At 47.0% G+C, this 11,081-nt stretch overlaps 1 protein-coding gene across 1 annotated transcript; it reads right to left on the bottom strand.

Annotated features, from left to right (window-relative positions):
• Nucleotides 1–5,282: 5,282 nt before the first annotated feature.
• HEXIM1 (HEXIM P-TEFb complex subunit 1) lies at nt 5,283–7,668 on the bottom strand. The gene has a single exon (XM_077853599.1). It carries the CDS (start codon nt 6,961–6,963, stop codon nt 5,884–5,886), a length of 1,080 nt encoding a protein of 359 aa, XP_077709725.1. The 5' UTR covers nt 6,964–7,668; the 3' UTR covers nt 5,283–5,883.
• Between the last annotated feature and the right edge of the window lie 3,413 nt (nt 7,669–11,081).

The following is an 11,081-nucleotide window of genomic DNA, read 5'->3' as shown; positions in this document are numbered from 1 at the left end:
TTTTTTTTTATTGACTCGATTTCTTAATCCAAAACTTGAACCACTAAATGCAGTACACTTGATTCATACTGTAGGTTGACTTTTGGCTTACATCATGTTAATTTTACACTGTTCCTCAGATCAAGAGAAGATGGGAGTTAGGAGAAGCTGACATTAACTTGGTAGGAGTTAAGTTAAATAGTCTTAGGACCTGAAAGGGGCTTTAAAGATTATCCTTGTGGTTCTTCTGACAGTTTAATGGAGGAGGATCCCAGACATTTGTGATTCATCCTCCATAGTGAAGTAATGTACTTATAAACCTTTGGATGCTACGAGGTGGAGAATACCGTGCCAGATGCAGAAATGTGTTACTCATTTATAAAGATGAAAGGTTATCATCTTTAAGGTTGAACCACAAGCTTTTTCATTCCTTGATAAAGCTGGGAATAAACCCAATTTATTAATGTTCCCTTGGTTATCTTCTGAGCAAAACCTAGGACTGGAAGTTAGGAACTCCCAAGTTCTATTTCTGTGTGTGCTACCACTGACTTGATTGGGCTTTGCCAGGGGCCAAATCCTGAAGATGAGGCCAAACTGGTCATTTTGTTGCTGAGTCTGTTGTTCATCTAATGTTCAACCAGACCTGCTTCCTCCTCAGCTGTCCCCTGGCAGATGAGTTCCTTCAGGGTTTATGACAAAGTCTACAAACCCTATATACCTCAGTTTCCTAATTTGAAAATGATATCAATGCTACTTCCCCCGTAAATAACCTTGAGGAGTAACTACTCTTCGGTAGCTATGTAAACATATATTTACTAAAACTTCCTTACTTGGGAATCTAGAACTTCTGCTTCAGAGATTATTTGGGGCATTTGGGAGGCCTGCCTTACTGAAATGTGGCCTTGGCTGCCCTCGGCAGCACAAAGGATGGCCATCCAACTAGGCTGAATGATGGTCAGTTTCTTAGGGTACCAAGCAATTGTTACTAGGAAGTCCTGGATATTTTACCCTGCTGGCCAATTCCTGGGAACTAGTGGCTCTGTGAGAGCAGGACCCATTGGTGGGTAGGATGGATTCTTTGCAGCAGTCCTCTTCAGGATGAAGATCTTTGCTTCTGAACTATTTGATTTCCATAATTAACTAGTTTTCTGTTGTATTAAGCTCTCACCATCTTTCTCTTTAAATTTTCTCTTTTTAAGTTGTTCATGTATTTGCTGGTTTGTTAAGTACACTTTTAGGAATAACTAGAGAGGAAGGTAGAACTAACTACCTCTTAGCCATTCCTTTTCATTCTCCAGTTTGGTTTCTTGCCTTTACCTAATAGTTGTATTATTATCCAGGTATGCAGAATTCTGTGTTTAAACAGGAGTCAGACTTCAAATGAATCTTCTCTGACCCTCTGGAGCTAGTACAAGTTCTACTGAGTAGCTCACAAGAGCGGTGATGCTGTCATTTTCTCAAATACTTGTTAATGGGGCACTCAAGTTCTCACATTTTCCTTCAGGAATACCCTTTTACTCCCTGCAAACCCAGGGCTTTTTAACACTTTGCACAGTCAGTGAATATGAAGAATATGAAGGATGAGAGTATGATTCCCTTCTGAATTTTTGCTCTTGAAAAAACTTAAACCAAATGTAATTGCTCTTGGTGCTGTTTAGAGATCACATTAGCTATTTCAGAAAACTTACCAACAGTTTCCAGTAGCAGCTCAACCATTTGAAAGAATTTCATTGGTGTGCAGAGGTTTATTAGTAAACTAGGATTTTTCCTGCTGTTGGCTTTGTTGATACATTATTTGTCATAATTGAACCACCTCTAAGTAAAACCCAAGAAAATTTATTCAGGAGGATTTGTGAGAGCTTAAGTATTGATTGTCTAAACTCAGCCTTTGTTTTTTTCGACAAGAAGTGGAATGAGATTGTAAGCTCTCCAGTATTCAAAGAAAACTGGCTCAAAATTCAGTCTTTGCCTCCTAGAGTATATATTCTGTCCCACTGCAAACTATGAATGTTACCCCTCGGTCAGCAGATCCTACTGTGTTCAGGGCCTGAATATGATATTTTCTTTACTTTGAAAATTATTTTTCATTTCTAGCATCAACCGTTTATACCTTATATGAAAAAGAATAGTAAAGTGGAATTTTATTCCAGTGTTCTTGTCAAGTTTGAGAAATAATTTCAAAAAACTAACCTCACAAACTCAACTGTACTTAGGTAAAGGTACTGTCTTAGCTTTAGCCAATTTTACCATCACAATGTTGTGAATATTTGTTGCCAGCTGTTCTAGGTGTAAGTAGCCAGGGAGAATCCTGTGGTGCATTACCTAATGTTTGACTAAATATAGCCAGCTCTTGATTTTCTGAAGGTAAACTTCGGTTGTGGGTTTTTTTTTGGGGGGGGGGGGGCGCGTTAAAAATTTCTATGGATTCCCTGTTTAATTTCTCTTTTTTTTTTCCCTATAACTTTTGAAGTCATTAAGGTAAAGTATATTTATTTACATTTTCCCGAGCAAAGGATTTTAATTTTACTCTGGATGAAGGGAAAATTAAAATACTGATGGGCAACTGTTCTGGCTCAGTTGGTAGAGTATGTGACTCTTCATATCAGGGTTATGGGTTGAACCTCATATTGGGCATAGAGAGATTACTAAAAGAAAAAAATAATAATAGGGATGCCTGGGTGGCTCAGCAGTTGAGCATCTGTCTTTGGTTCAGGGCCTGGTTCCAGGATGGAGTCCCGAGTCCCGCATTGGGCTCCCTATGGGGAGCCTGCTTCTCCCTCTGCCTGTGTCTCTGCCTCTTCTGTCTCTCATGGATAAATAAATAAAATCTTAAAAAAAAAAAAAAAAAAAGATAATATTAATGGTAGCTTACTCTCGAATAACACATTTTCATGCTATCTTATTTAATCCTGATAGCAGTTTTGTAAAGTAGCCACAGTCCCATTTTGGCAATGAAGCATGAGGTTCAGAAAGTTTAAGAGTTGTGTCCAGGATTACACTGCTAGCAGTGTATGTTAAAGATAGGACTAGGACTCTGTTTTTTTTTTTTTTTGACTCCTAATAAACTAGTCTCATTTTTATGTTTTCTCTCTTTAGAGATACCTAGTCTGTTTTTCTGAATTAAACCAGATAACCTAGTCTTTTTCTGGACTTCCCTGGCTCTCCCCAAAACTAAGATCTAAAAGTCCCTGTGTCCTGAGGGCCACGTTATGTTCTAGGCTAGCCCCCCAAGTTTTCCTTACTTGAAGGAGAATTAAGCTTTCCAGCCATATGTCTCATAGTTTAGGAAGCACTTTTGCCCTGGCTGGATACTCAGGCTCCCTATGAGAAAGGGAACAAATTGAAATTGCCATTGTGTAAGAATCATCTTCTGAGCAGCTCAGTTAAAATGTTTGGCAGAAAGGACTTTTGGTGAAAGGCTAGAGATCCTCAAATGATTTGAGGATCATTTGTCATCACAGCCCCCTGTTAATATAAGTAATTCAGTCTTAGTCCTGAAAGCAGTATGCTACTCCAGTGTTTCAACGTAGAAAATAATTGATAGAAAACAAATTTCACACAAACCTCACCATTCTAAGGACATCAATGCAATAAATATAAAGTGCCTTTGGAACAAAGTTCAGAAAGCTGCAGATTTCCGGGTAAATCAGAGTCATTTGTGAGTAACTTAAAATTAGTTGTATATTTTTAAAGACTGGACTGAATTTGTCTTCTAGGAGTAAAACATACTTTTTTTCTGATGATAAATGTACTTACAGAGTCTAAGACTGATAGTGGGGAAAACAAGACCATTAAACTTAAATCCATCAGAGGTTATCACTGCTGCATCCTATAGTGCAATCAAATTGAGGCTTCTCCGTATGTAAAGCCAGAGGGCAGTGTTGCTGCCGTTCCACCAAGCAGCCGCGTTTCTGGGGCTACTGCATGACATCATAGCAGAAGGAAAATTAAAAACACGAAGAAAACTATTTCAAAATAGACATTTAATGTAATTTTTAGGCCAAAAGAAAAACTGATCATACATTGTCTTGAGTGGACCATCTGCCGGAATAGGGCCAAGCTTAGTCCAGCTTTGGAGGCCGTGAGTCAGTTCTTGACCAGCATAATTCCCCTTGATTCATTGATTTGTGAATGCTTATGCATCATTGAGGTGCATTTAACTCTTGAAGTTCCTAGCACCTCCACTATTCCATTTAGCTACAAAAGCAAGCTTTCCAGTGGGAGTTCCATGGGTTTTTTTTCTCCCTTTCCCTGCAGAGGTTCTTAACCTTCAAGGAGTTTGACAATCTCAGGAGGATTCTCTTGAACACTCTCCCCAGAAAAATGTACATACAAAAATCTACACAGAACTTCGTGGGGTTCGTGAATCTCAAGACCCCCTCTGGATTCTAAGGCCCCAAGAAACCCCTGTACTAATGATTTGAGCAATGCGTTTGCCTAGGGAAACACTAACACAGGGCAGACAGAGATGGGCTGGATTAACCATGATGACGAAGGAACAATCATAATTTTAAGGAGACAGAAGTTTATTAAATACACAAGGGAGTGGTAGGCAGAACAGCAAAGGACAGATTGTCTGCCAACAAACATAACTTGTTACTATTTTGATTTGGGGGCAGAAATTGATTCCCAGAGCCTCCCTGCATTTTCAACAACAGAACTACTCCCCGGCCTAAAGCAGCTGTTAGATTGAGACCAGGGGCTGTATGGGGGCTGGATGTGCAGGGTTCCCACTCAATCCATAAGGACTTAATTTAGCTCCTCAACCAGAAGCTTTACATTTGATTTGCAGTGAGGGGGAATTTCTAATTTTGGTTTGACCCTCAAAAGGTGGACAGCTCCCATTCCTTTTTTTAGTATAGGGAGCACCTAAGTATAAAGTAATTAGGGTAAGTCCTTGGAATGCCCCAAACAACTATTTCCTCTATAAATCCAATATTCCCTACCTGTAAGCGTCTTAACAAAGAACTGCCACACAAGTTTATGCAACCATTGCTTGCACTAAAAAAGCAAGGGGTTTACCAAGAGCTGTTTTCATTTATCCAGGAACTTCTTTCAGCCTTATTGGTGAGGTGAAAGGATCAGTAAAATCTATTTGTAGGAATGAAATGAGACTGTCAGTTGTCTAACCTAACAAACTGCCAAATTAGGTTTACATTTTTGTTAATAGACTTTCCAATGGCTGTTGAGAAGCAGAATTAAATTTTAAGCTTCTAATCGTACTTTCCGCTCCATAAACACCTAACCCTGGTTTGTTTCTCCAGCTTGAAAAAGAAAACCAAGGCACTAGAAAGCAAGCACACTTAAGTGTTGAAGATAATCTTTATATTTTGCCCGAACTGTATATTTAGCACACTAAAACTCATCCAAGGGAAAAATCAGCAAATTGAAAATTGTCCCATTAAAGATTGTTTTCTTGCAAACTGACAAATTTAAGGATTTCTCTACCCCCCAAATGCAATCACTTAAATCAGCACTATTTTGAATTAGCTCTAGAAATCACACTGAAACTATGTTACATTTACAAATATTAAATTTATTATAGCTAGAATGAATTTAATGGTTCTCAGATTTGGCCACCTTATAACTCCATTTAAGGAGGGGATTTTTTTTAACAGAAAAAATGCATTATAACTTGGTCAAGTTACTTACACATTAAAAAAAAAAAAAAACCTTCTAAAAAAGAAAAAAGCAACCCTTCAGATTCACATAATTAAAGAACAGGAGAAAAGCACGCAAGCTACATCAAAGCTAAATTTACCAAACCAACCAAAGCCGGGGGGATTTTCTCTTCTGATTATGTGTCATAAAAAGGTCCACTGTCTTATATACACATGTGTATAATGTTACATTCCATCACTGTAAAAAGTCCCCTTTGCCCCCTCCCCCCCCAAAAGTTTCAGTCTAGTCTCCAAACTTGGACAGCGGCGCTCGCTCCTGCTGCCGATGCAGTTCGTTCTCCGTCAGCAGCTGGAGGTTCTCGGCGCGCAGCCGGTCCAGCTCCAGCTCCAGCTCCCGCACGCGCGCGTCGTCGCCGCCCAGCCGCTTGCTTTCCAGCCGCAGCCGGTTATTCTCGTCCTCCATGCGTGAGAGGCACTTCTCCAGCTCCAGGTACTCTTTGATGAGCTCCTGCTTGCTCATGTTCTGCAGACTCTCCGCGTGGTACCGCTCATAGGTCTCCGAGAAGTCCCGCTGCAGAAACTCGCTGCCGTCTCCTCCCATCCCGTCGCTGCCCCCATCCTCCTCGCCCGCTTCTTCCATGAAGTCCTCATCGCTAGTGTCGTCGGATTTGGCAGCTGCCCGCTTGGGGTAGAGACCTGTTTTGAGATCCGGCTCTTCCTGGTCGTGATCATCCATGAGGAACTGCGTGGTGTTATAGGGTGCTACTGGCTGGCCCTTGGCGAACATCTCAGCTCGAATCCTTGAAGCTCGCAGGCTCTGTTTTTCGTCGAACTTTTTCTTCTCCTCCCAGGTTAGCTTGTAGTACGGTTTCCAATGCCGCTTCTTCTTGGAGGGGCGTCTCCTATGTTTTTTCTTGCCCAGCTGTCTCTGCTGCTGTCCCCACGCCTCCTCGCCCCCCGCAGCAGGAGCCCCCAACTTGTTGGCCTCGGAATCAAGACATGGCTGTGCGAGAGGCTCGGCCTCGGGCTTCGGTTCCCCCCCAGCTGCCGGCGGGGAGGCTCCGCCAGCAGACAAGTCGTCCCCATTCTGGCCCTTCTTGCCTGCTTCCGGACAGCTAGGTTCTGGACGGACCGGGGTCTGCAGGGGTGGTGGCTGCGGCCCCAAGCTCCCTTCCCCCTCCTGCCCCGGACGGCCACCCGACTGGGGGGACGCTCTCGATTGCCACCTACTGTCCTTCTCGGGCACGCGCTCCTCCGCGCCAGGGGGGCGATCGGGGTTCCGCTCATCGTGAACAGCAACAGCACCTGTACAGTTGCTAGTTTGAGGCTGGTGCTGGTATTCTGACAAGAGTGGCTCGGCCATGGCTAATAGAATCCTCTTCTCGAAGTTTGAAAAATTTTGGCTGTAAGTCCTTAAGGAAAAAAGAGGTTTTTCTTTTTCTTTTAAAAAATGTCCAGCAGAGTCCGCTTCGGTCTGTAATTCCTGAAGTGACGCCTTTAGCCAGTCCTTCTGTAAACAAACTCCAATTGCAACTTGGGAGAGCTCAAGTCAGTAAAGGGTTAAGTGCCCACAGCGCGGCCAGCTAGCGGGTCCAGGGGGTGCAGCAGCAGTAACAGTACGTAATGTGCTAAAGGGGTGGACCTCAAGCCTCCCCGCAGAGCGCCCCCACGATCGAGGAGTTGGTGGGCAAGGAGATGAGGTTAAGTCCAACGGGTTAAACCCAGCCCCGAAGGGGTTAAAACTACCCGATGACGCTGCCTCCGAGGGGCCGAATCCACAAAGGGTTAAATCCCCTGCCGCAGAGCCCACAAGGGGTTAAAGTCCCAGAGTCACCTCCTCCCACTTCCACGGGTGTCGCTCCAACCCGAGCTCCCAGTTCCCTAGGCCCGGCCGGAGCCTCAGCCGAGGACAGACAAACTCATCTCCCCTTTGGCTCGATGCTCGGCTCAGCTCAGATCTCCACCGCCTCCTCCTCTTTTCCTCCCTCCCTCCTCCCCCTTCCGACAGCAACTCTTCCGCCTCCTCCCCCGACTTCCCCTCCCAACCTGCCTCTCCACCTGCCAACTTCCAACTGCTGCCTCCCAGCCCTCTGCACCCCTTTTATATAGAAGCCTAGCCGCCCCGCCCATGCGCATGCGTAGCGGAGTCCTCATCTTAGGAAGCTGGGAGTCGTAGTTCCCATCCTTCAGGCCCGCCGTGCTCGCGCGCCGTGCGACGTAGCCAATCCCAGAACGCGTAGGGGGCGACTTCCAGGCCGCCTCCTTCTATCGCATATCCCTCGCTAGAGAAACGTGAGGGTCCATTGGTCAGGAGTCACACGTCTTGCCGAAGAAGGGGAGCCAATCGCAGAGAAGAGAGGGCGGGCCTTGGACCATACCATTCTGCTTCAGGAATACGAGAAGATTCCGTGGCCTCTGAGGGCCTGCACAGAATATTTTTATGAAAAGGTGCGTTTTAAAGTGTATTATCGTATTCTATCCTCCGCGGAAGGGTTTCTAAGGTCATAAACGTTTGTTAGCTAAAGGAAGAAATGGTTCATCCCTAAAAAGTAGTCCCTACAGTGTAAAAGAGGATTAAATCCTATAAAGAGAGATGTTGGCCTATGGCTAATAGCTCTCGATTCTTAAGATTATAGGAATGGCTGCGAGGTGTGTGTGGTTAATGCCTGGGACTGACATTTGCGGAAGGATATTGCGAACACATTCTGTAAAAAACGAAAAGCGTATGAAGAAGTAAACAAATGCAGAATAAAAAGTGCCGCCTTAAAGGGACAGTGTGACCGCTTTAGTGCAGCAAGCCAGGCCTAGGCCTCGGAGGATGAGAAGGCAGGTTCGAGTCCCGGGTGACTTCCACCCTCGGACTGGCCTTGGGACCGCTGCGGCGGAGTGGCGGAGCCCCAGTCCAGGCCTAGTCTTTCAAGGGCCGCCGCCCCAGGACCAGTGCAAAACGGTGGGCCGTGACCGAGCCTCTCGCCGGGGCGGGGATCCGGGAAGCGCGGGGTGTGCACCTGGGGCTCCCAGGAGACCCGGGGTGGCGGGCAGGCCTCCCCCTGGGGCCCGCAGCTTCTGTCGAAGAAAATGGCCTCCTGGGGCCGACTTGATCTCTTCACTTCCGAGCTGACTGGGAACATTTTCCTGAGCACAGACAAGGCAGTCCGGGCCAGCTGATGGACCTCTTGGGGGAAAGGTTCAGAATTAATCCTGAGTTTACATAATCAGCCACGGATAGCCGAAAGAGAAGGGGTCCCATCCGCAGAGGCTCTTCTCCCCAGTGGGTGCTGGGCAGCACTGAGAGGGAACGGAGCCAGAGGCTTCCGCGAGGAAGAGGTCTTGCCCAGAAATGGAGGCAGGGGGATGCTGGCCCAGGATTATGGGGTAGACTTAGGGGGTGGTGGTGTGTGACACAGTCTCCTTGAGAAAATTCTCCAGATTCCAAGCTCCAGCCCAGAGGACAGGGCCCCCGAGTAGCCCAAACTGCTCTAATCATTTAGGCCTAAAAAATCTCAGCCTAATAACAGCCTCTCCCTCTTGCCACACACACTCGTGACCTATTCTTATTATTTCTTCCTTAATAGCAACATCTTACTTTCCAACGTATAACATTCTTTTACACACAATCATTTGACCCCACTGCAGCCCAGTGAGGCAGGGTAGGAATGATTGTCTCCATTTTAGAGATAAGAAATCTCTGAGAGTCGGAGAAATGAAGTGACTTGTCCAAGGTCACATGACAACTAAGTGGCAATTCTTGGTTGAAGATCTTCCTGACCTTCGTGTCATTTTTCTTTCACAAACAAAATTCTCTTTTTTACTCAAGAACTTTGGATTTAGTTCATTTCCAACAGCTTCAGTCTAATTAAAGCCCTCATTTCTTCATTTAGCAAATATTTGTTAGGCAGGAACAATGATGAATAAAATGTCATCCACATGGACAGTGTGGAGAGAGGCCATTAAACCATGGTGAGCCAAAATGGCAAATGAAGAAAATCCGGATAGATAGGAGATTGTGAGCTGCTCAGTAGTTGGGAATTATGGACAGGATTTGTGGAGGACATATCTTCCTGGGTTTCTTGGAAGGATGGAGGGTTTTCAGGCCCTGCGTCATGAAGGGCATTTTATAAAGAGCAAGCATCGTTTCCAAAGGACTTGTCTGGGAACTCAGGAGTGGTTCCATGGGGAGGCAGCAATGGGCATGCCACAAGGGAGAGGCAAGCAAGAGTGCCTCTGAGGCACATCCAGATGTTTTGAAACCGACCACCCCAGACCCTGGGCTTCCAAGAACTCTAAAAGCCTGCCCTCCTTTGTGCTCCTTCATCAGCCATGCAAGAGGCCTCCCTGTGAGCAAGAAATGCCCCTCACACTGAGCGTTCACATCTGAGGAAAAGAGGTTTGCAGAAAACTGAGATCTCTTCACTGTTACCACATTTTCAGCCTCCAGAAGACTCCTGGGTACCTTCATTCAGGGGGATCGAAAAGTACAGCTGAGCCCAGCCACCCTCAATTTACTGGACCAGGCTCCTTTGTCCTATGTGAGGAGGGGTGGGCAGAGTGATAGGTCGTGGAATTCTAGAATTCTGTCAAGCAACAGGCCAGGCACCTTGGTATTAGCTGAGTTTTAACCCAATGCCGGGCATTTCACATGTCCTCGTCATTTAAAACCCAGGACTGCCTTATAAAGGGATCTTCATCCTTATTTTACAAACAAGGCAAACCAGGGTCGGAGCAGTTGAGACTCGTGCCCAAGTGCCACAGCTAGCTGTATGCCCGTGCCCGCATCCCCAGCGCCACTTCGGTCCCTCTCCTGCTGCTGCCCATCCTTAACACGAGGGTTTATTCAGTCTCTCTTCCTGGGCCCCTGGGCTTGACCGTAGAGCCACCAGCACCAGCGCCGGCGTGTCTGCCCTGGGGGACGCCCTCCACACCTTGAGAGGACTGACGGCCTGGACGGCCTGATTGAGGCTTCTAGTGGGTCCAGTGATAGCCCACTTTGGGCAGTGGTCAAGGCCGGGGGCTGACAGAAGGAACTCGGGAGTTTAGGGGTCTCCAAGAAGGGGCCTTTCAGAACTGCCTCCTCCTCACCGCGGGCAGGAAGGTCCTGGGGCCCAGGGGTGGCAACTGCAGGGGCTCGAGGCTGCTGCGGCCCTCCGCGGCCGCCCCCCCCAAGGGGCCTCTCGGGCGCTAACACTAGGAGGCGCTCAGAGTGCCGCTGCTAGAGCCGGGGAGCCGGGGGGGAGGCGCGACAGGGCTGCCGCAGACCGGAGCGAGGCCGGGGCCGCCGGGCGGTGGGAAAAAGAAGTTCGGAGCCCGAGCAGCCGGCGGCCCCCGCAGCGCCGTGCCCAGGCGGGCGCTCTGCCCACCCCGACGGGGGCTCCCGGCCCCGGCCCCGCCCCCGCTCCTTAGGGCGGGGCGGGGACTAGGCTCCGGCTGAGTCTTGGCCTTCCAGAAAGTTCCCTGGGAAGGCCCGAGCTCGGAGGTCACGGG

Source organism: Canis aureus, chromosome 16 (genome assembly GCF_053574225.1).
Source record: "Canis aureus isolate CA01 chromosome 16, VMU_Caureus_v.1.0, whole genome shotgun sequence".
Classification (NCBI taxonomy): domain Eukaryota; kingdom Metazoa; phylum Chordata; class Mammalia; order Carnivora; family Canidae; genus Canis; species Canis aureus.
This window is presented reverse-complemented; position numbering and strand designations above follow the sequence as displayed.